At 39.5% G+C, this 24,878-nt stretch overlaps 2 protein-coding genes across 2 annotated transcripts in view; one reads left to right on the top strand and one right to left on the bottom strand.

Annotated features, from left to right (window-relative positions):
- The window catches only part of egfem1 (EGF-like and EMI domain containing 1), a 45,446-nt gene that overhangs the window by 5,257 nt on the left and 15,311 nt on the right, over positions 1-24,878 (top strand). Inside the window, exons 6-24 of the mRNA XM_008425378.1 lie at positions 4,534-4,656; positions 6,656-6,778; positions 8,546-8,671; positions 8,898-9,020; positions 10,138-10,260; positions 11,215-11,352; positions 11,444-11,566; positions 11,890-12,012; positions 12,121-12,369; positions 12,495-12,623; positions 14,686-14,814; positions 15,252-15,380; positions 19,277-19,411; positions 19,684-19,818; positions 21,525-21,650; positions 21,940-22,071; positions 22,331-22,459; positions 22,565-22,696; positions 22,970-23,098. Of these exons, the coding sequence (XP_008423600.1) occupies positions 4,534-4,656; positions 6,656-6,778; positions 8,546-8,671; positions 8,898-9,020; positions 10,138-10,260; positions 11,215-11,352; positions 11,444-11,566; positions 11,890-12,012; positions 12,121-12,369; positions 12,495-12,623; positions 14,686-14,814; positions 15,252-15,380; positions 19,277-19,411; positions 19,684-19,818; positions 21,525-21,650; positions 21,940-22,071; positions 22,331-22,459; positions 22,565-22,696; positions 22,970-23,098 (2,556 nt within the window). The remainder of the gene's footprint in view (positions 1-4,533; positions 4,657-6,655; positions 6,779-8,545; positions 8,672-8,897; positions 9,021-10,137; positions 10,261-11,214; positions 11,353-11,443; positions 11,567-11,889; positions 12,013-12,120; positions 12,370-12,494; positions 12,624-14,685; positions 14,815-15,251; positions 15,381-19,276; positions 19,412-19,683; positions 19,819-21,524; positions 21,651-21,939; positions 22,072-22,330; positions 22,460-22,564; positions 22,697-22,969; positions 23,099-24,878) is intronic.
- Positions 15,413-19,232, bottom strand: LOC103474429 (EH domain-containing protein 2-like). The gene is made up of 6 exons (XM_008425377.2): positions 18,265-19,232; positions 17,976-18,152; positions 17,623-17,720; positions 16,806-17,218; positions 16,305-16,469; positions 15,413-16,202 (listed from the first exon to the last, which is right to left on the bottom strand). Exons 1-6 carry the CDS (start codon positions 18,483-18,485, stop codon positions 15,639-15,641), a joined length of 1,638 nt encoding a protein of 545 aa, XP_008423599.1. The 5' UTR covers positions 18,486-19,232; the 3' UTR covers positions 15,413-15,638.

Raw genomic sequence — 24,878 nt, 5'->3', positions numbered from 1 at the left:
TAATTCTAATTCAGGCAGGACAAAACGTTTTCCATAAAACTCAAAGAATTAATCTTAAGCCTTGAAAAAATGTTATGCTTATTTCTGTTTCCTTTAAAATCAGGCCAGAAGGTGACATTTAAAAACCACCTGCTCCAAATCTTTATTAATCTCCAGGTTTCTCTGTCACCTATTGTCGTGTACAGGTCAGTTTTTACCACAGAGAAGGGAAAGTCTGTGCAAAACCTCTGTTGAGCTGAATCTTTCCCGGCCGCCTTAGAATTTCTCTACTGTAAAACGTTTGGCATGCTGGTATTTATTTTGGGTCTGCTCATGCAATTATAAACAAGATAGATGAAACTTACATTACAGTGAATATGGGAGACTTTTTTTTTGTTTTGTGAGCTTTAACATACCTCAGTGACAGATTTATCACCACTTCCATTCAGTTATGATAGAGGAAAACAGATACAGTATTGACCTGGGAATATTGATCTATGTTGATTTATTTTGGACTTTTAAGATATTTTACTTAAAATAATTTTTAATATAGTTTTTTCAGATTTAGCCTAATATGTTTCTGTATTTTTAGATTTGTTATTTTGGTATTAAAGTAAAATAAGGAAAAACTTGAGGAAACTATACATACTATTCCAAACCCTAAAGCAGTTACTATAAACTTGAGTTTTTTGAAATGTGGAATTACCTTGTCAGTAGCAGCCATGATGCTTGAACTTGATTGTGAAATCACACAATCAGCCAAATAGCAAATCAGCTATTACACAAATAGCTGATTTGCTATTTGTGTAAAGAGGCAATTGAACAGGTATACCCAATGAAGTTTCCTGTGACTGCATATTCAGTCATCTTTCCTTTGGCATTGATAGATCAAACAAAGCATGGGAGCTGATAAGCACAATTGAAATTTCACCGCTCGATGTCAAAGCAGCAGAAGAACTTGCCTAATAAGTTGACATAACTCCTTGGAAAATGTCTGCCTACTGTTCTATGTTTAATCTCCATCAAACAATCACCATTACATGAGGATATCTTTAAGCAGATGAGGTTCCTGGATGACCTGAACGTGGACTTTCCAAGGTAACAGACACATGTCAAAGAGTTCATCTACGATTTGCCACACTGAGAATAATACCTCAGAATTCGGGACTTATAAGGATCTTGCTCTGTCCCTTCTTTTCAACACTTATTATCATTTGGTCTCTTGAACTATTAGTGTCTTTGGTGTTCCTGCCAAGTTGTGGTTGTACACCCTGCTGTGTGCTGTTGGGTCGCCTGACCAGCTGCTTTCAATCTCTCCAGTCTGGATTTAGCAGCTCTAACTCTGTGCTGAAACGTCGCAGCTGGCTCTGAAAAAGTTGCATTTGGCCTCCTTTTGAACGCCACTCTGTCTAACTCTGTTAGATCAGACTTTTGCTTGAAGTCAAACTGGTGCATGGGTCTGCATGAAATTAGGAGACCACGGCCACACAAGTGTTATGACAGAAACCATCTGATTCTCGCTAAAGATGTCTTGTGTGTTTTCAAAGTACTTTTGAGAATAGAAGTTCTGGACAGTAGACTGGATCCTGTTAGTCAAGATGGTTTTGATAACAGCAAGCAACATTGTCTGATAGGTTATTTTCTGCTGGTATTGGATGATTTACTATGCGGAAGTGCGGGAAGTCTGACTTACAGTACAAGTGTCTTCACAGTTGCTGAATCTCTATGTTACTTGTGCTGTTGCACGCATGAATGGAAACCTGAGGACAGGTTGCTTTTTTCTCTGTTTTTCCAAACCCTGATTGATTGTTTCCCTGTCTCAACCATGTCAAATTTTGAAGACAATCCAACTTTTGTTTGTTGTTTTATTGTCCACCGGGAGCATTGATGCTGCAGTCGGCATTCCTCTCTGCGGCAGGTTCAGGTCCCAAGTCCTTTTTTCCCTCCTTTTGGTTTGCTTCACAGGGTCTTCTGTTTTCCCCATCAGAGCATGCTGGTGTAATTTTCTTTTCCAAAATGTTCTTTCTAAAGTAACAGCTTAAAGCTGATCATTTTCCTGTAAGAAAGACTTCCAGTTTGTTTGGTAGGCTGTGCATTTTTTTTATTTGTCCTTCTTACTATATCAGTAGATCTTATTAAATGATCAGATGAGGCATCTTATCAGTCAGATTATTGGCAAACAGCAGTGATAACTCAGCTTAGTTATTGGTGTTACAATCATTTTTCTAGTTGAGAAAAGAAAATCAGGTAACAATTGTTTCCTGCCTTTTTAGATTTTCAGAAAGCAAAGAACTGAACGTCATAAATGCTGAAGACTTAAACTAGTAACATGGACCTTCTAGGAAAGTAAAAAGATCCAATTATGTATTTAATATTCACGAGGACAAGCTGAAAAAACATTTGGTTTGTTTCTCACAGTGGAAATGTGAGGGGGAAAAAAATCTTGGAAAAGGTTGGGAATACACATTCCCATTGCTTCCTCTCCATCTGGCATTGAAGAATGAGAACATGGAATAGCTTTTAGTATCTCCACACTGCGGTGCTGAGACCCACTGTTCTGTTATTGATCTGGGCTTGTACCTTTTAATGGTTTTACCACAAGGACACTGGACACATGACTGAGGCTCTACTGATTTATTCCACATCCAGGCGCTTCAAATAGTTTCTGAGTAGGCGAAAGAATGTGGGTCCTTGGAGGAACTGGAACCGGGGAGCCACTGCGCTGCAGAGGTCACCGATGTCAGCAGCACCTGATGAGATCTGCAGGAGTCAGGAAAATTCAAGAGTATTTAAAGCTGCCTGAACTTTATGTTACATGATGGGAAACCGTTATCACTCCTACCCATCAAGCAACAGGAGGCCATTTTCATTTTATTGCATTGCATTTTCATCCACAAGTATGACCTGAGAAGTACATTCCAAAAAAAAAATTACAGCACAGTTTTCATGTTTATTTTAAGCATGAAATTAAGGCTACAACTGAAGCATCCTCTTTTAGCAATGACCTTATTTTTTTCTTGTGGCACAATCTTGGAAGGTACAGCATATTCACCTATTAACGTTGATCAGCAACATAAAGTCATTCAGCTTAGGATTCAATGCATCAGGTGTCGATTTCTGATACTCCAACACTCAGGTTTACAAACTTTTTGGAGTTGACTCCAAAATCAAACTCTGAATGGTTTGTTTTCTGTAAAGCATTTCTGGTTTCTACACCATTTTCTTTTTCTTTTTTTTCTTGTTAATCATTTATTTAGAAACAAATATAATAATCTAAATCAATGAGACGATCAGAGTTTTTCAAGTTAGTCTTTTCGTTTATTCTACTACTTACTGCTCAACCCTGCTTATACAGTTAAGAAGTTGGGCGATTGTAGCACAATGTGAGCAAGCACAGAACATGATCATTTCACCCTGAAGACTGTGTTCAGTCTTCAGGGTGAAATGAAGACTGAACACAGTCTTGACTGTGTTCAGTCATCAGCTTGTAAAGAGTAAGATGGTCAACAGGAAGATGCAAAGTAGCAGCAAATAATGCTTCCCTGCTGTGAAAAAAGAAAAAAAAAAGAACAGCAAATAACATGTTCCAATTTAATTCAATGGTCCAGAAAGACAGCTACTGTGCAATAATCCTTTGAACTTTTTATGCGTTGCAAAAACTATCACCAAACGACTCAAACAAACCTGCTTGCCTTTAGAAACTAAGTGTGGGTGTGGCCTGAAAAACAAACATGGCGACCCATCCTTAGCTTCTGAGGTCTTGTAGAATTCAACACATTTTTATCAATCATTGTTTTAAATGATTTATTGTGGTAAATATTCCATACTATTGTACCATGAATATACCACAATATGTTATTAATACACATATAACATTTTGCAACATGCATGCCTTCAATTTCTGAATATGCTGATACAGTTTAGTCTTAATCACAGTCATTTCCAAAGTTATATTTTCATTTGAAATGTAAGACACACTTCCTACTTTTAATTAATGCAAACTTTTTCATATTCAGTGATATTTTTAGAATTATTGCAAAGATGTTTGTCTCAACGAGTGAATTCAAAGACAGTATGTCTAGGCAAAAAGCAGGATGTATCCTAACCGGTTTGCCCTTTTCATGAGTTGAAATAAAACAGAGTGCACCCTTCAGATTAATGTTGAAATACAATTATGGTATTATACGATAGCAAACAGTAAGGAAGATAAGGGCTTAAGTCTTGTACTGCAGCAAAAATGATGAGAAGCCTTGATCAGACACACTTCCTTGTTTGTCAAAACGGGCCATGTGGAAAATTCACAAAGTGTTTGTAGTCTGTTTATAATATCAACAGAAGTTTGCTGAAAGCTTTCAGTCAGCACAGGTAGCAAAACATCTTGTTTAACTTACAGCGGGCCTCTTTCTTCTTTTATTTATCCCAGTCAATAGACTTTAATAATTTACAAAGGACTAATCTGACTCCTAGAATAGGCAAATCAGAACAAGCTGGATGGGAAGTACATGTAGAATGTGCACGGTAAATGAACCTGGCTTTTTAATCCTGTCCTTTCAGACATTAATGAATGCGAAGTGGATGAAGGCGGCTGTGAGGGTTACTGCTGCAACACCATTGGGAGCTACTACTGCAAATGTCCTGACGGCAGCAAAGTGGGGCCAGACGGCAAGGCCTGTATCGGTAAGATGGACTGCTAGGGATTTGAATGCAACAAAACCCAAAGATAGAATGTGTTAAATGCTCTCTGCCATTCTTTACGAATATTATTTACTCTTTCTTTTTGAGTAAATACAACATATCCTGTGTGGATATTTTGCAGAAGTTTCTTACTACTGAATTTGTTTTACAAATCTATTTTCAGTCTCTTAAGAAATCCTTAGTGTTATATTTGTCTTTTTTTTTTTTTGCGCACATAGTCTGAGTTTTCAAGCATATTTTTTGGCTCGCAGGATTTAGATTTCAGATTGTTTCCTATGTGGCACCTTTATGCAGCTTGCATTAACCTCCAATCCCCTGCTTAGTCCACTTGTACGTGCCGTCTCAGCATCTCAGCTTTGACCCTGATGGTGTCACACGACACCATTCAGAACTCATGACCTCTGACCCCCGACACCATCACCGCTGCACTCGGCGCTGCTCCCCCAGGCACTTAGCAGTGAAAAGCTGCCATTGTATCTTTCCCACTAAAATCCTCTCACGTCTGTAGTTTTATGCTTTCAGCATTGTCTACAAGAGCCGAACACACATTCTTTAGTTATTCTAACATTATTTCTAAATAAACTACAAAGCCACTGCAAATTTATTTTAGTACGAGTATTTGAAGTGTGGGTTCCTGGACGTTGTTTCTTCAGGATGTGAGCTTCCAGGAGCTTTTAATCTACATCGACTGTTTTACGCACGTTTCCATGGTGATGCTTGAAACCCACCCCGTTTATGTAAATTACATTCCCTGACTCTGATAATGAAAGCAGTCAGTTTAGGTAGAAGACAACTGTAAGCCTACCAATACATTGCCTTCTACCTAAACTGACAGAGCGTGTTAATCAGAGAAGCAGTCAAGAATCCCACAGTAACTCATGAGGAGCCGCAGAGATTCACTGCTCACAAACTATAATTATTGATCGTGCTCTCTCCTAGGAGATGTAAAAGTGGCCAAATGTGAGTCAGAGGAAAATAGAAAAATAAATGGAGCTAAAAAACAGGGTAATAATCATACTGGGTTACAACTCTATAGAGCTTTAACTTCTGGCAGGTCAGCAACCCAAACCTAAATGCCTCAGTTACACTGCAGGATTTAGATCAAGACTTTAAAATTAGTGATTGCCATCCAATCTGTCTAAGCTTGAGCTAATTTGTGAACAAATTCAAGGAAGTATTAATGCTTATTCAAAGCATCAGAGGTTTCCAGAGAGCTGATAATAATTTTGCTCTCTGTGCACTCAAGTACACTATCATCCACAAAGTTGCATAGTAGGAGATGACAGCCATGACGATGCTTTTGAGGATGTGTTGTTCAGATATGAAGTGAAGTTTGATGGTTCTTCACTATAACATTCAGGTATTTTGTCTTGACAACATATTTCTGTCTCTATGGATCAGAGGCACAAGTCTAACACACATGCAGTCGTTTGTGGCCATCCCAGGAGAATGCATTCAGGAACAAGAGATTTCACACATACTGCACACACAACATGTTAAGCAATCTAATATTGACCCAAAGAAACTTAGTCAGACCAAGTAAATCTTACTTATAGAATAAAACGAGTGTTTTCAAAAAAGAGAGTGTCTTGATGATCAAGATAAAAAATGAATCAAACTTGATTAAAGCTCAGAGGATAATAATTAAACTTACTGAGGGTTCATTTTGTTGGAGGACTTTAGCTCTGTTTTTTTTGCATGGACAAGATATTTGAACCAAATATCTAATAAGAAAATAAACTAGGTCTCATAAAACAGAGAATCCCTGTCTCCTGTCTGAATTGTATATTTTATGTTTTTGATCATTTAACTCATGATTTCATGTGTTTAAGTGGAACTTTACTCTTTAGTGGTATTTCGTTTTTGTGCTGTTTTACATGAAAATAGACATGCTTCATGAATGCTTTGATTCTTCTATGAAGGCTTGTTAAAAGTATGTCTACAACCAAATGTGTTTTTGATATATACATATTTTTTTCAGATATAAATGAGTGTGATGAGCTCAATGGAGGATGCCAACAAACTTGCGTCAACACGGCAGGTTCTTATCATTGCGAGTGCAGCGAGGGATTCCGTATGCACTCTGATGGTCGAACCTGCATCGGTAAGAAAACGACACTGCAAAAAGGAGTTTTGCGAAAATCACCAGCCTGAAAATCACCAGCCTGAAAATCACCAGCCAAAAAATATTTTGGAAGTGCGATTATTGTTATTAATCTCCAATGTTTGCTGCTGTCCAAAAAATGTGAATCAGACAAATTCTGAACTGGTTTGAAATTAAAATAGCTGTCACGTAATTCAAATCTATGTATTAGAAAAATGAGTATCAGGAACCATTCAAGACTAAATCAGATCAGATACTCGCAAATGTTAATTTAAATGATTTTTACTTGATCAAGGAGGGGATGGGATGAGTTAAGAAACTCAGTAAGATCACCTCATTCTCTGACAACAGAAAGTGCCTCACATTCACAGCCTGTGTCTTTGGATAAGCTTGCTCTGTAAAAGCATCTGACGCAATGGCTCTTTGCTATACAACACGGGAAACAATCATTTTCTGCAACGTTAAAGAGTCAGAACAAAGTCACAGCTAGCAAAAGTCATCAAAAGGTTACAATGAAGTTTGTACAGACAAATGTTGCTAGACTGTCTGAAAATGTCAAGGTTAGATGACCATAAAATAAACAATAAATGAGTCATAACATGACCATAACATGGTCATGAGCTTTGGGTCATGACCGAAAGAACGAGATCACGGGTACAAGCGGCCGAAATGAGTTTCCTCCGCAGGGTGGCTGGGCTCTCCCTTAGAGATAGGGTGAGAAGCTCGGTCATCCGGGAGGGACTCAGAGTAGAGCCGCTGCTCCTCCACGTCGAGAGGAGCCAGTTGAGGTGGCTCGGGCATCTGGTCAGGATGCCTCCTGGACGCCTCCCTGGTGAGGTGTTCCAGGCACGTCCCACCGGGAGGAGGCCTCGGGGAAGACCCAGGACACGCTGGAGGGATTACGTCTCTCGGCTGGCCTGGGAACGCCTTGGGATTCCCCCGGAGGAGCTGGAAGAAGTGGCTGGGGAGAGGGAAGTCTGGGCCTCCCTTCTGAAGCTGCTGCCCCCGCGACCCGACCCCGGATAAGCGGAAGAAAATGGATGGATGGATGGATGAGTCATAACAAAAAAAAAATTGTGATCAATAAATGCTAAATGATAATTAGTATGATGAGTAACATAGGTAAATGAATATATGGGGAGATGATTATCAATGTGAATATAAGGTAATAAGTGAAACAGAAGTAACATAAATGTAATGATGTGATAAATAATTATGTAATTATATTAAATGATTAGTAACATAACATTTCTCCAGCAATATGTATTTTATCTTTGTAGCAGTAAAAGAAAACATTTTTTTTTTTCAGTGTTATAGCTATCCTTAATGCTCAGATTTGTAAGGGAGCCATAGGGGGAACTAATTGTATCTGCTAAAGTAATCAGTCTTTGAATGGTATTTTACTTACAGTTTTACTACCAGTCTTTGTCATCTTGCTTATGGTGAGAACACCCAACAGGCATATGACTAGTATTCCTGTTTGGCATGTCATACAGAAATGGAAATTACCTTAGAGTAACCACTGCAGGAGCACTGAATGTAATTTTCAAGTTTTATGCATTTTCCCTTGTGTTTTCCACAAATATATGAGTTTGAGGTCTGAAGGCTGATTTAGGAAGCTCATAATTTTGCTCTCACCTGTCTTCCTTCATTAGAGAAGTTTTTACTACATTTTCATTTCCACTTGGATAACAGAACCAATGAATGTTTTGCCGTTTTTTTTTTCTTTCTTTCTTACCCGTCATGACTCTGTCTCTGTTTTGCTAGCTGTAAATTCTTGCTCCATTTTGAATGGAGGTTGTGAGCACAAGTGTGTGGACGGGGGAGACGAGGAGTACAAATGTGAGTGCAGAAGGAACTACCAGCTGAAACGAGATGGGAGACACTGTGAATGTAAGTGATCTTGTCAGAAGATATTTCATTGTCGCAAGCAGACAGTTCGTTTGCAGTGCTTTGCAAAAGAACACGTACTCCTTGAATCTTTCATGTTTGTTCATAGTAAAACCATAACTTTAAATCTGTTCTACTTGGGATTTTTCCCCATTTATGAACTGTGAGGTTGTGTATGCCAGCATTATAGACTGTGTGTAAGCTTTGTTTATTTGTTTGTGTTTGTCAGTGAGGGACCCCTGTAAGGAGAGGAATGGAGGCTGTGCACAGTTCTGCAACTCTGAAAGCGGCAAAGCAAATTGCAGCTGCCGTCCTGGTTTTATGTTGTCTGGAGACCAAAAAAACTGTGAAGGTAAGGAAGATCTGTTTACACACATTCACTCAAACACATAAATGCATATTACATTTCATACTTAAAATGCTACAAATCAGAAAAAAACGGAACCAGCTGTTCTACATTACACTGGAGACAATGCCCTATGGCTCATGTAACTAATAACAGTAATGAAGACCTCCACTTCTACTGTCATCCGGCTCTATCAGAACACAAAAAGGCCTCCAGATGTAAACACTCAACAACAACCAGTTTCAAAAATATTCTTCTGGATTTTATAATGACATAGCATCCTGTTTTTATCTGGATAGCCCGGTTTGGATTGCAGTTTCAGACTTTAATCAAACTGTATTCACAAACAAACCGTTTTGTACCCATGCGCCTAATCATTGTGTGTCACTTTATTTCTAGGCCGTTAAAAAAAATCAGGAGATTTGGAAACAATACATGTTAAATCTCACATGTAATTTTATTTAATTAATATTAAACCCCATTTTCATGGACTGAGACTCAGATTCGGGTTAGTTGCCTTATGGATAATCCGACCCCCTGATCCAATAACTCACTGTGACCTGTTGTTGGTAGATCAAACTTATTGGAGAGAAATAACCAAATATCTTTGCAGAGTATGAGTTCATTATAGAAAATGACTTTAAACCACGGGCTGGTCAAAGTGGTTATGAAACGTCCCCCCTGCAGCTATGAATTGATGCAGAGCATGATGAGGCAAAGGATTCCTTTCCATACAAAGAATAGTCAGGTATTGTTCCAAATATTCAGTAAATCTACTCCCTCTGTCACTTCATATGAGCTATCTGTTGAATATTTTGTCTCATTTTTTACTTCTACTTTCATTGCTCCTGCTAGTGCTGGTTAGAATCATGGACTGATTCCAGTAAATTGTTGGTGAAGACGAACACAAATATCAGATTCTTGACTGTCAGCATGTGTTTGTTTTGCTTTGTCTCAAAATCGTCACGGGGCATTCTTCGGTGAATTGTGTGAAGCAAATTGCATTTTGAAAGAATAAGCCTACAAATGTTGACTTCTGTGATGGTTTTCCACTTGGTATGTCTGAGATTAAACATGCATACCTTCACATCCTTATCTACCAGCTGTTGTCTGTCTCCTGTAGACATTGATGAGTGCAGCTCTGGTCATGCAAAGTGTTCCCATGGTTGTGTCAACATGCCGGGCTCCTTCAGATGTGTGTGTCATCCTGGTTTTGAACTCGGTGCCGAAGGCAAGCAGTGCTACCGTAAGTCAAGACACTGGCGCTTTAATATTCCCTGAGAAAATGTAAAAAAGCTTAGAGCTTTGTGTTTGTCTCTTTTCTATTTTCTTAGTTCTTCACAGTAGAAACAGAGAAACGAATCGCAGTAAATGTCTTGTGATATGGAGAGTGCCACTGAGCTAAAATGCTAACTGTTTGAGCTGAAACGTGTTTACAGTGCCTTACAAAAGTATTAATGCTTTTGGACATTTACCATATTTTACCTCAGTAGAGATATAATTCCAGTGTATTTATTTGGGAGTTCATGCGATGGATTATCAATAAATTGTCACGTAGTACTGAAGTGGAAGGAACATGATAAATGGTTTTCAAATTGTTCCACAAATCAAAAACTGAAAAGGACAAATGCGCATACAGGCTAGTAGAGCTGAAGAGATCATGAATAGCAATACTGTAAGAAAACCTGTTAGTGGCAGCAAAAGACTTGAGAGTGAGGCAGAAGCAGAACGTCACTTTCCAGCAAGACAATGATCCTAAACATGCAGCCAGACCTTTTAGTGGAGTAGTTTGAAGCTATTTGTTGAAATAATCCAGTTCAGTCAAGATAGAGACTTAAATCCAATTAAGAATTGGTGGCAAAAAATGCTGAGCTAATCTGAAAAAAGATGAAATACAAATATTATGCACAATTAACTTTTTGCATGTTATTGTACTTCAATTTTGTGTCTCTACTGCTTCTAGAAACAGTTCAGGTGCTTTGAAAAAACATTGAGCTGTTTTCTGGGAATAAGTGAATGTTTTTTTTTTGTTTGTTTGTTTTTTTTCTTTTGGTATCTGGAAAACAAATTGCTTCCAAAATCTCCCCAATCATTAAGTCACAATCAGACCCAAGCAGAGCTCCAAAAGCAAGTTTGGTCATTTGTTGCACATTTTAATTATGGCCGTTTCATGTTGCGGTTTTGGTGCTCCTACCTCCAGGCATTGAGATGGAGATTGTAAATAGCTGTGAGAAGAACAATGGGGGATGCTCTCATCATTGTGAGCATGCCACCAATGGCCCTCTATGCTCCTGTAACCAAGGCTACCAGCTGGACACAGACAGGAGGACCTGTGTAGGTAAGATCTTTGCTATTCTCTGAAGTTTTCCAATTCCAGTTTCTAGTTTGCTGTCTCTCTAGTCAACATTTAAAACATGTTCTTTCCTTAGATAGTGACGAGTGTTTGAGTGTGGAGTCCTGCTGCAGCCACCTCTGTAGAAACTACCCTGGTGGCTATGAGTGCAGCTGCAGAGCAGGCCACAGACTGAGCCCAGATGGCTGCGGCTGCGAAGGTGAGAGTGCAGCAAGATTGTTAGCAGATTAGCCTATCTGGTGTTTTTTTTGTTGTTGTTGTTGTCTTTTTTTTATTTTATAGAACAGCTGGGTTGTAATTCCAATGCATGCTTATTAACTCGTTCAGAAATTAGCCCTTTGAAGGCTACTTCATCCCAGAGAATGGAAAACAGAGCATATTACTCATGAAGTAGCCAAAGTTTACTTAAATGTGCTCCAGATGCATGCTATTGAATTTATGCATAGCAGATTAGCTTCAACCTCAATACTTTGCCTGTGCCATGGCAGGGCCTGTACTTTTAATTCTTTTGTCTTCTTCTAGATATTGATGAGTGCCTGGCAGAGACCTCAGGATGTGAACACTACTGCGTCAACACCTTGGGAACCTATCAGTGCTTTTGCCGAATGGGCTTCCGCTTGGATCTGGATTGGCACGCTTGCATCTGTGAGAAACCAACAGCGTCGTAACCATCAGCGAGCAAAAATGTGACAAATCAAATCAGGTAAATGGAAGTTTTGCTCTTGAGCTTCGCTTTGCCATGCGTGTGTTCAGCTCTGTATGGCGGTGAGCTGCATGAGGAAGAGGAAGATGAGGAAGAGGAAGAGGAGGAAGGGCTGGAGGCCGACAGACTGCCTGACCTGCTGTTTCGAAAGGCTCCTCAGCTCGTGCATTACACAGCAGCCCTGCACGTTCGCCACAGCACTGATGATGATGATGATAGTCGTCATGTTAGTGACCTTGACGAAGAATTAAAGATCCACAGAGAGCACAGGGGAGAGCTGAGACTGGAAAGCTCCATAGGTACAGTAAGAAATGTGAATGATGAGACTTCTGGGGACGTCTGATCAAATCAATACTATTTTATTGCCCCCTCTGTAAATCTACGGACAAGAAAAGTAATTTGGAGTTTACCATTTCCTTTTCAGTGTGCCTAGAGGGCTCCTTTGGGGATGACTGTAGCATGAGCTGTGACGACTGCGTGAACGGAGCATGTAGTGAAAACAAGGACCGATGTGATTGCTCGCCTGGCTGGACAGGAGTTATCTGCAACGAGAGTAAGGGTAGTTTCTTTTCTTTTCTTTCTGGTGTAAACTCCCTATGCTATGTCTGGATAGCATCAGAGTTCTATTTGTTCCATTAGAAAAAAAGTTGGTTCTAGTGCAAAAATTCATCATTCACAACTGCTCCTTCTGTCTGCTGACTGGCCTGGGTGAAATTCACCCAGAGAAATTAAGTTTAATTGGAGTCGAGCGGAATCGCGTAGGAAGGCAACGGTCAGGCTAGTACTCAGAAAACATCTAATAAACACCTGAGATCAATTCTAGTTGTCAAGAAAACTTTCACTTGTACACCAAGTAAGATCCATGTGTATTAAACATGTAAACTTTTGGACATATTTTCAACAAAACAATGTTATCTGTGCAGGTACAATCAAGGCCACAAATATTAATACCCCTAGCTGGTTTAAATTTCATGTAATTTTCTTTCATTTCCAATCTGACGTTTGTTTCACATTGGAAATGAGGCACACAATTATGAAGTAACATGGATTTTCAAAAAGTGTCTAAACATTTATGGTATCAATATTTTAATAAGAAATGACAAGTTGGAAATGATTTATGCAACTGTACAACAATAAAACCCTTCTTATAAGTGCTGAGGAGCTTTTTGAATGTTTCGACTGGCATTTTGACAATTTATCTTTATTGATGTGGTTGAAATGTCTCGTAAGAGGTTCATGTTTGGAAGGTGGGCCTCTCCAAACCTTGACATTATTTCCAATCAGGAGAAACATTTGGATAAATGAAAAGATTAATTTAACTCTGAATCTGCCAAGAGTACAAATAATGTTATGCTAAATGTCTAAATGTTTGTTATGTGACTGATAGCAAAAAAAGCAGGTTTGCAACATAGTTCGACCTGAAATGCTCTTCTTAATCACTAGTTGTCATAATGTAGTTTCCAAAATAAATTCATTATATCTAATTAAATGAATTTAAATTAGAGCTTTTAAAATAATAAAAGCACTTGCAACATTTTACACTCAAGCCATGCTGGATAAATAAAAAAAAATATTGTAAAAAAAAAAACATCTTTTAACTATGCTTAAATTGAATATACACAGAATTTGCTTGAGAAAATATTTTACCAAGCATGCAAAAATGTTTTACAACCCTAATCAGCTACACTGGCAAGATTAAAGCACATACACTCAGCCTGGTTTTTACGAGCAACATTTCATCATCCAGGTCTGTGGAACGACCTGAAGCATTATTTTTGTTTGTTAGTAAGAGACAAGATAGCTCACAGCATTCATCGATCCAGAGCCATGGATCAACCCCTGTCGTTTTTTTAGAGTGGGAGTCTGGGGTTATTTATGTGCTCCAAAACACAAGGGGACCAGTGAATAAATCTATCCGATGCTGGAGTGTGGCCAGGAGCCACAGCAAGACTACAGCCTGAGGTCAAGGATGTCCATTACTGGGTAAGGAAAGAGATTCCTTTGTTCCGATTCAGGGCGGTGATGAATAGCTGTCTTTGGTCCGAGGCAGAAGGACATAAGGGATAAGTACATTTAGAAGCAATCTGTCTGTCACTTCTTGAAACTTTCTGCTGGTGTTTAGATGCAGACTCAACTATGTTGTATTAAATACTGCATGATCACATTCGTGAACTAGTTGCAATTCTAAATGTACACGTTTCCTTTCCGGCCTCCTCACATCGTATTTCTTGTACCTCGTATTTCTTTATAATTCAGTGCAGGAAATCTCTGCTTGTCTGTCATCACAAGTCATGACGTTTGTGCTTCTTCAGTTTGTCTTAAGCGATCTTCCTGATGGAGACATAAAAGAACCGCGAGGAAAGTGTGAGGTGGAGTTAAAGCGGGCACTGTAGGAATGTTGCTCTTTTAACACATCCTGCTCGTTTGGTTATGACGCCTGTGAGCATAGGAACCTCAGATGAGCACAGGATCAGTCGCTGACCACTTCCTAACATTAAACGTGTTGTAGTTCTTGTTTTATGTTTTCGTGGCAGCAAAGTCTCCTTCTTTTAATCCATTGTTTAGTTTTGCATCTAAAAATAACAAGGAGGATTTTTTGCATTGTTTGTCTCCAGCTTGTCATCAGGGGAGCTACGGGAAATCCTGTAACGGCATGTGCCACTGTCTGAATGGAGGCTCATGTGACCCTGTGACTGGGAAGTGTCTCTGCCCTCTCGGGGTAAATGGCCAGTTCTGCGAGGACGGTTTGTATTCTCATATTTTGGAACCACAAAATGCTGAGATTATGTTTTTTTTTTTTTTTTTTTGTTCTGAAGGTTTTGCTGGGATATATTACTGAAAAGCAAATGACATGGCCCATATTATAACTAAAGGGCCATGCCATTTTTCTTTGTAGTAAAGAAAAAGGGCATGGTGCAAAGATTTTAGTAAAAGTTTTGCACCATACACAAAAAGGACAAAAAGATTTCAGAATTTTCTGGAACCAGAATTTTTTTTGGAAAGTACATAAACAAACTGGGACAGACAGGCGTCAACATACTCTGTCCCAGCTTTTTGAAACTTAATCAAAATCCTTTCCAAATAAACTAACACATAAAAAGTTGATACATAAAATTAAGTCCACTTATGAGTCATCTCTAAATCTAAATCTAACAAGTTCTCTGGCACTGTTTTCACTCAGGTTGCCCGAGGGGCTATTTTGGAAAAAACTGCAGACGAAAGTGCAACTGCCCCAACAAAGGACCCTGCCATCGACTTTATGGAGCCTGCCTCTGCTCTCTGGGATTATATGGTCGTTTCTGCCACCTAGGTTGGTTAGAAAGCGTATTGCAATGACGAAATATTGTAAAACTTAAAATAATACAAATGTTTTTAATAAATTTACCACACTTTATGTTAGAGGACAAAATCTGATAACTGCTCGAATGGACAGTGATAAGTTTATGGATATATAAAACACTGCACTGTTTTATGGGCCCCGCAGTCAGTAACATCAGGTTTGCTTAAAATATTTTGTACAAATTATACATGTAATGTCTCCTCAGTCTTTTTGATTCTGACAAGTAGATTATACTGGTGCATCACTTGATGTGCTAAGCCGCTTCGAGGGCGGAACCAGGTGGGAAGGAAGCTCTCTGGGCAGCCAGTGTCCGTCCAGCTTCCCCTCAATCAGGTGGACTGCCAAAGCAAATTCCTCGTTGTCTAACATCCCATCCCTGTCTACATCTGCCAGTCTCCAGATGTGAGCAAGTACCGAATTGGGCAAATGAGTGGTCGTCATCCACTCTTTGACTTTGGTGCCACTGAGTTTGCCATCGTGTGGACTTAGGTTGTAGAAGATTTCATCATATTTAGGTTTGTATTTCTCCACAGCCCATTCGTCGGAATCCGCTTCGCTGACCTCATCATCTTTGAGCATTTCCTTAAATGGATCTCCCTTGAACTGATCGCGCCGGAACGTTCCCAAAAATTCACCATCCAACACGGCAGGTAGCGATTTCTTCCTTTGCTCTTGCTGCTGGAATAAAGGAACCAGACTGGCTATGTCAGTGGTTAGCAGTTTGTTCAAGGAGTTCATCAGGCTCGTCTTCAGAGTCTTGAACTTTGAAAAATCTTGACCCAAAAGCTTTTCCTGAAAATGGATGCAAACTTGTGAGAATTCACTAAAGGCAATAAGACAGAAAAATCACGCGAAACTTTTCATTCATGCAAACGTCAGAGAGAATTGTTTGACCTGCATCTTGTTGCAGTCAGGAAAGTCACCAGCTGGGACTCGATGCTGCTGCTGAATCTTGGTGAAAATAACAGGAAGCTCATAGATCAGGTTGTGCTTCTTGCTTTCTCTGCAAAATATTGTTGGCATCTCCTGCTTTAGATGGCTAACAATGTGTGCATGAGCCTAAGAAAGGAGCAAATGAGAAGGTTATGTGCACTTATTGTGAGCATAAATGTTACATTAACTTTAAAGTCACTGTTTTGTTCATCATGAACTGAAAACAAACTTCTTCAGTCTTTGTTGAGCACATAGAAAATGGTGGACTCGGTTTTATTTACTGTGGATTTCCTGTCATCTAAATAGACAAAAAAGTTTAATTTACAGTGACAAATACATATATATGTTTACCTCCACTTGTATCAGAATAAATGTAGTCATAACGGCATGAAAACTTCTGGTCACCTTAACACCAGGTGAGTTTATAAATATCAACCTTAAAATACGAGTGAGTATTTTTACCCTGACTAAACGTGCTCTCTTCACCAGGTCGTTCAGCTTTCTCACTGCGGCATTGCGTGGTAGGTTCCTTATGTCCGTTAGCAGATCCTCTTCCTCCAGCTCTATCAGGTTGTAGTGGTAGCACCTCTGCCTCGGCTCTGACCAGAACGACCCGATGTAAATCCGCAAGATTTCGGGGGTTCGGAACACTTTCCCCAGCGACCACATGAGGGCGCCATACACTCTCATGAGCTGTTGCGAGTCCACCCTGTCAGCTTTGTTGAGAACCACGCGCAGCTTGTCCTCGTAGCCGTACAGAGCTCCAAAGGCCCTGGTGAGCTCATCGGAGAACTCCAGTTTGTGTGCGTCGAATAGCAGGATGATTCGATCCACACGCTCTGCAAACCAGCGCAGTACTGCTTGGAAGTCATAGCCTTAGGATAAGGAAGAAAAACACAAGGTTTTCATTAGCGTAGCTAATGGGGAAAGCCATGCAGCCTTACAGCGTGGAGGAGCAAGCAGCAGGTCCCAGTGGTCCCCACTGGTTTCTAGCCATTACTGTTACACCCACAGAAAAATGTGTCTATAAAACAAAGCAACGGCTGCACAGTTACTCCCTGCTTGTCTCCTCACTAACGTCTTTCATCTGCGTTGCCTCTGACATCAGCTGAGTGATTTATGATGGGCCGGTCTTTTCTACTTGATCGCCGTTTCTATGACCGTACTCCTAAAGGAATCTTAAAGCCGCAGTGTTGTCCATCCACCCTGTACTGTGCGTGTGAGCATTTCTGGGGGAATAGTGATTTGTTCCACCAATGCTGAAAACAGTCTGTCTCACCTCGGCTAAGTTTTCGCTTAGCAGCAGTCAAGATCCCAGGTGTGTCAATTATGCTGATCCTCTCGAGGACTGGATTTGGCATCTGCACACACTGGAATCTGCAAAGAGAAAAAAATCCATTTGAATTTGGTGTTACATCTTAGTTCACTGGTCTCCAAACAAGCACTGGAGAGAGGCACCAGTGCTCCTGTGACTCTGCATGGGAACATGGGTACATAGGTTGGATTGATGTTTGGATATCAGTGATGATAAATAATTGGTGATAAATCATTATTGAGAACTTCCAAAATATCTGGACAAATAGAGATGTCTTGTTCTTAACCTTCTTCTCTCTTAGGCTTTGTCTTTCTTACCTGTTCAGGAAAGAATTTCCGAAAGGGTCAAGGTTGCGAAAGGGTTTCTTGGGATCCACCGTGATGGCGTTCCCAGGGGTGACTCGCTCCTCTTCTCCGTACATGAGTGCAGTGAAGCAGTCAGTGGTCGGCTCTGGCCCAACTCTGCTGCCAGGGAACTCTTCCTCGAGCAAATACCTGCAAATTCAGCAGACATAGCCTGCTACCAACATCTGCCTTGGACAGAACACCCGCAGCCTGCTTAAGACGGTTGACCTGTTTTACTTGTACTTTTTGTTTTGAGGCTTACCTGATGAAAGTCGTCTTTCCCGTCGAGTACTGACCCATTACCAGAACCATCGGCTTGTTGTCAAAGTCTGCATCCTCATAACTTGGGGAATGAAAGTGATGAAAGGAGTAGTGCTTCTCAATAGGCAGCAGCCTCTTGTAGTAAAGATTCTTCAGCTCTTCTGTCACAACGTTAACATCTCCCAGTGTTTTCGGGCTGCTCCAGAACCTCCGGATAGACATGTTGAGAAAGTTTCCTCTGTTCTCTTTGTGAGGTGGACGTTCTTCAGAGTTTAAAGACCAAACTGGAGGAGCGAGCGCACACAAGGAGTATGATCAGAATCCTCCAGCTGTCTGCTCCATCCTGCAAGTTGGGACACTGGGAGGGAGGAGAGGGTGTAACCGGAGGCTGCAGCTGCACCTAACATGAAGCCAGTGGTGGAGAGGGACTGGGTGGAGTGCAGTCCAGTGTTTGTTGTTAAGTAGGGACTATCTTGGCAGGATTCAACTGTAGTGATTAGGGGCATAGCAGTTCATCTGTACTCACAGTCATATATTTGGTAGCATGTTGCTGTATGTGTGAGGAACCCTGAGTTTAAGCAAGAAAATGTTGTCAATGGCTTCATTACATTAAGCAGTTTATGGCTTAAGACGCTGCAGAAAATACTGAAATAGACACTCAAACGTAAGTGGTAACTGGGAGTTTGCACAAAGTTCAGTTAATGGTGTTAAAATTTGCTTGACTAAGACAAACAGAAATCTAATGTTATGATAACATAGCCATGTTTGTTCTGCTCATTCAAAGTGAAAGTTGATCATTCAGGTTTCCTTTCTGCATATTTCTTTGATTATCCTTTCAACTTAAGCAAACAGAAGCGGCCAACATATTTAGTTTTTGTTACAGAACATAAATACAGTGAGCTGTATGCTTTCTTTACTCAGGCACCGATTTGAGGACATTCTTTATTGCACCTCCTCTGAATTCATGCTTTTTGGTTCATGTCTTCTTTTCAACAACCCCGTCCGTCCCTCAGCTTGTCCCAAGTGGACCCACGGAGCAGGCTGTTCCAAGGAATGCAAATGTGTCCAAGAGCAATCCAGCGGCTGTGACCCAAAAACAGGAAGCTGTTTCTGCAAGCCTGCATATCACGGTCTGCTCTGTGAGAAAGGTATAGCTGCTTTACTCACTGCTACCTAAAATTTATGCACTTGCAAACAGTTTTAGTTTGAATTTGTCAGATTTTGCTTTATTGTGATAAACTAATCTGTTTTTGACACAAGTCACTTGGGGAAAATACATTTTCATCGATGCGGTTTACTTTGAAATGCATCTTTTCCAATAGTGTCCCATAAAAGAGTTTAAAAAAATCAGGGTGAAAGCCGAGCTGAGTTGAATAACATGATTGTTTTCTGCATTTTGCTTGTCCGTCTCCCAATGCAGAATGCGATCCAGGCTTCTTTGGTGCCGGCTGTGAGCAGTCATGTGATTGTCCAGGTGGAGGGTCATGTGACCCTAAGACCGGAGTGTGCAGCCAAAGATGTCCTGCTGGGCTTCAGGGGGACCAGTGTCAACTGGGTGAGACAAAATATTGTTATTATATATAAAAAAGGCTGATCTTACATATAACAAAGTGCAGAAATGTGACATTAAATCACTTTGATTTAACCTATTCTATTATACAGGCCTTGCATGCAGACATATATTGCCATGTGAAGATATTGTTTTTATCCAGAACCTTGAAAAAGTATTGACATATTCAGGTTTTTTTTTTACATTTTGCTACATTACAACCACAAACTTCCTTGTGTTTTATTTAAATTTAATATGATAGACCAGCACAGATGAAATGCTAATTGAATAAATGCAAATAAAGATCTGAAAAGTGTGCTTTTGTGTTCACTTTTACTTTGATATATTTTCATAAAATTTAGTGCAACTAGTTAGTTTCAGAAATCACCCAGCAAGTAAAAGAGTCCATCTGTGTCTAATTTGTTGTCAGTATAAAACCAGATGTTCTGTGAAGGCCTCAGAGGTTTGCTAGAGAACATTAGTGAACAAACAACATGATGAAGACCAAGGAACACAATAGGCCAAGCAAAAAAAATATGGTGACTGACAAAATACTCGTGAAAAATGTAGTACGATACGGTAAACACACTGTCACATGTACAATGGAGTTCTTTATATTAAAGCATATTCAGATGCTTCAATATAAACCATATGAATGTGCTTTATATTATGGCAAAGTCCAGACCTAAAGATCAAAAAAATCTGAGACAAGACTTTGAAACTGAGCTTCACAGACGATCACCCACCCCGTCTCATCAAACTTGAGAGCTATTTTGCAAAGAATAAGAAGAATTGGTAGACATTTGAATGCATGTAGAAAGCACTTAGAGACGCAGCCGTGAATAACATCAGCTACAAATAAAAGGCGTTTTCACAAGGTATTGACTGAGATGGCCTGGACTTTAAGGCACGCTACACTTTGCACATTTAAAGAAAAAAAAAAAAAAATTTTGGAAACCACAAATCCTTTTCTTTCCGCTTCACAATTCTGCCTTGCTTTATGTTGTGTTATCTAACATGTGAATTGTGAAATCCTTGTAAATTATTTTGAGACTTCTTAAAATGTGCCAAAATAAGACAACTTTATGAAAATGAATACTTTGAAGAGATATTATGCCTCATGTATTTGCACACACGATCACAAATTGACATAAATTCTTATCAATGATTTTCATAATTTTTCTGATTATTTTTTATTAATGCTGATCCTGTTGATTAATAAGTAAATTGATCAATACTTGGAATTTAAAAAGCCTAAATTTACTTAGTGAATATATTCTTCTTGGAATGAATTTGACAGCTGTGCTCCTGAAACTAAATGCTTAGTAGTGAATATTTTTCAGGAGTGACAATCTTGTGAAGTGGACTAAAAGAAAAAACAAAACTAATTGTAAATTATGTCCATATTGAGGCTCAGGTAGAGCCAGGCCCGCTGAGTTATTCAAAGGCACATTAAAAGTAAATCATTTTTTTGAATTTCCAACACTTAGGTTCCAGGCGAGGTCATGAAAGGAAAGATTTACTTCAGTTTCAACTGCAGAAGCTATTGGCAGAGGCCGAACAAATAAACATCCTCTAAAACGTTCTCTCGTGTGGCTTTCTTTCTCAACACACATAAAAAAAGCCCTGTCCAGAGTTTTCTCTAAAGCTGCTCCTCGAATGTTGAGTTATTTACCCCTCCTTTTAATTTCTTTGTGTTCAACTGTTGTTAGCCTGCCAGACAGGAAACTATGGTGAAAACTGCCGTCTGACCTGTGACTGCGGAGGAGCTGCCTGTGATCCTGTAACTGGAGAGTGCGACTGTCCTGCTGGGAAGAGAGGAAGTTCTTGCCAGGAAGGTGTTTATTTTGTTACACTGCCTCTAACTAATAGTTTACAGAGACAATTTTGAACTCGGCTGCTTTTGGAGCTCTGCATTGCTTCATCTTGTCAAACAGCAATTTTGTTTTATTCTTCTTTTAGATTAAAGAAGTTAAAAATTGGGAGATATTTCTAACTCTTTTAATTTGTAGCTTATTCTTCATTGACCTTCTAATGATTTGTGTGAAACTGCCAAAGGCTTAACAAAACTAACCAGCAGGAATAGACTCCTTCCACGTTGACATGAACAAACTTTCTGCTTCACAGACTGCCCTGATGGCTTCTGGGGACTGAAGTGCCAGCTTTCTTGCCCTTTCTGTGAGAATAGTGGCTCCTGTAACAAGCAAACTGGTATCTGCAACTGCAAGGCAGGCTCCATGGGAAATCTCTGTCAAGAAGGTAAGTCTGACAATGGAGCACTTATTAATGTTTTTTTTTTTTTTAATAATCAACAATAAAAACTTAAATGAGACATTTGACTAATACTGACTTCCACTATCACTATTAGTGATACTGAGAGGGTGAAGCCTCTCAGTCATTTATTACTCCTTGATTTGTCATGTGTCACACCATAAAAAACAAGATAAATAAGCAATACCCTTATGATGGCTTGGAAATATATTCATCTGTTTTCTGATGATCCACTTGTCATACACAGCATGCCCTGCAGGCCACTTTGGACCTGGCTGTCTAGAGCGTTGTTCTTGCCATCCTGATGTCAGCTGTGACTCAAAAAATGGACTTTGCATCTGCCCTCCTGGCAAAACTGGCCACAATTGTGAGACAAGTAAGAATAGAAAAAAAATAAAGCAAGTCTGGCAGAATAGTACAGAAAGAAAAGAAAAGAAAAACAAATGGAATTCATTAGTATGTTTTGCATAACTTTGTTCAGCATGTGAACCTGGTTTTTGGGGCCAAGGCTGCATTGGAAGGTGTCAGTGTCAGGATCGCTCTGTGGGCTGTGACCCGGTCAGCGGTCGTTGTGTGTGTGAAGCAGGCCACACCGGAGACCACTGTGAAGAGAGTAAGTTTGGAGTTCGGGGGATAATGTCAGAGTTTCAAAACATTTAGTGAATGCTGCCACCATGGGGTTAACTGTTGTTACTGCATCTTTAACCTAACTTTCTTGAGTTGCCTGTTGCACTGTTTTAGAAATTTATTTCATAGCAAACACAGCATGACACAAATTGCAAGGAAAGTGTGTTACATTTTGTGTTTATTTCATGCTTGAGATTTAAAATGTAATTTTCTATCATATTTCTAAATATACTTATGTTCCCGTCTTTCTGCTCCACAGAGTGCGTCAGTGGTCATTATGGACACGGCTGTGCCCAGGAGTGTCTGTGTAAGAACGAAGCCCTCTGCGACCACGTGAGCGGCGCCTGCATCTGCTCACCTGGATTCACTGGGCATCTCTGTGAAAAAAGTAAGCCTTTATGTCATTCATCATGTCTATTTTTAATGTAAAAGTTCCAACAGCTTCCAAAACTTATGTTTTTAGATTTGTTTTGGATGTTGTCTGTTTGTTGTTTGACATGAGACCAGGTTGAACATAACCTAATACAATTCATACCATGTTTGAGTGATTGAGGCAGTGTCATTTGGGTTCGTTCTGTACAGATTCAGAAGAATGAAAAGCTTATTATTAGTTACTTTTGTCCCTGATACCAATTAGAGTCACTTAATATATTTCAAAATATTGAGTCTGTGAAGTTATTAAAATTAGTGCCACATGTGTAGTCAAATGAAAACTATTTTTAAAAGAAACATACATCAAAAACGACGGTGATTTAAATTACAAACACAAAATATTATCCTTGTTTTTAATCAAACAAAGTATATCTATAGAAATGTGTATTCTGGGTGAAAAAGGTGAGGACACTGTAACTCCTAACAATTTCTGACACCAGTCTGAGAATCCCTTCCCCACTTTTCACTTTCAGCTGTGAGGTAAATGAGGTGTTTCTAACTGTGAAGCCTATTTCGAGTAACCCTGCAGAATCTCAATGAGAAATACTTCTATGCGACCAGGACCAGGACTTTAATCTGCTTTAGTCCTCATACAGTAATTGGAATATGTGCTGGTACATTATAAAGTCATTGCATCCAGTTTTGCTTCAGTGTAAATTGTGTTCAAGGATAGACTCACATATTCCTTCAGCACTTTCTACTCAGTAACATTCATGGTCTATTCTGATAGTGACCTGCTCAGGGACTTTCAGGAAATCATTTCCATACCATGATACTTCCACCTTTATGCTTTTGTAGCTGGTGCAAGGTTCTTTTTGTAGATGCTGTGTTTGCTTTATGTCAGATATGTCCATTGTTCTGGTATCCAAATTATTTAGGACTCATCTTTCCAAAATTCTTTGTCCGTAATCTCTGTGGAGATGTTAGTCTGGTCTTTGGTTTTTTTCTTACAGAGTAACTGTTGTAGACTATTTTCCGTACAGTGGAATGATCTGATTTCAAGACCTTTTTAAATGTTTGAACTGTATCATAAACTGCTACAATCATATTCCTGGAGGCATTGGACTGCTCTTTCAATCTTAGCATAGTGTTCACTCTCACTTCAGCAATTGAACCATGAAAAAATATTTATTTTGAATAGTAAATGAGACCCACATTTTGAAAGGGCAGATGCATCTTTTTTTAAATATCTTTTTCGTTCTATTAGAAATGTGAAACCATCTTCTACAATAATGTAATACATGGAATATTAAAACTTTTATTTTGAAGACCATCTTTATTTTATTTATTTTTTGTTCAAAGTCCAGTGTTTCTCAATTCCAGTCCTAAAACGGCATGTTTTAGGTGTGTCTAACACCTAACTTGAATAACTCATGCTTCTGCAGCTCTTGATTGCCTGCAGTCATTTGAGTTTGGTGTTCTGGAAAAGGAGCAAATCTAAAATATGCAGGGCAGTGGCTGCTGAGAACCGGAATTGAGAAACACTGGTGTCGTCGACCTGTTATGTATTTGAAACCGTCATGAAATGGGGTTGTTTGTAGATGGTGAGGATGATGCGGTGGACCCAGATTGTGGTGAAAATGATAATTTTAATGAAAATACAGAGAGTACAAAGTCCAGGCAGCACAGGTGAGCAATAAAGCCAGGAGCTCAGACATTGGTAGTAATTGGAACTAAGATGCAAAGAGAGACAAGGCAGGGTAGACAAGACACAACTCAACAAGGATCTGACGAGG

The sequence above is a fragment of the Poecilia reticulata genome, linkage group LG13 (assembly GCF_000633615.1).
Source record: "Poecilia reticulata strain Guanapo linkage group LG13, Guppy_female_1.0+MT, whole genome shotgun sequence".
NCBI lineage: Eukaryota > Metazoa > Chordata > Actinopteri > Cyprinodontiformes > Poeciliidae > Poecilia > Poecilia reticulata.
This window is presented reverse-complemented; position numbering and strand designations above follow the sequence as displayed.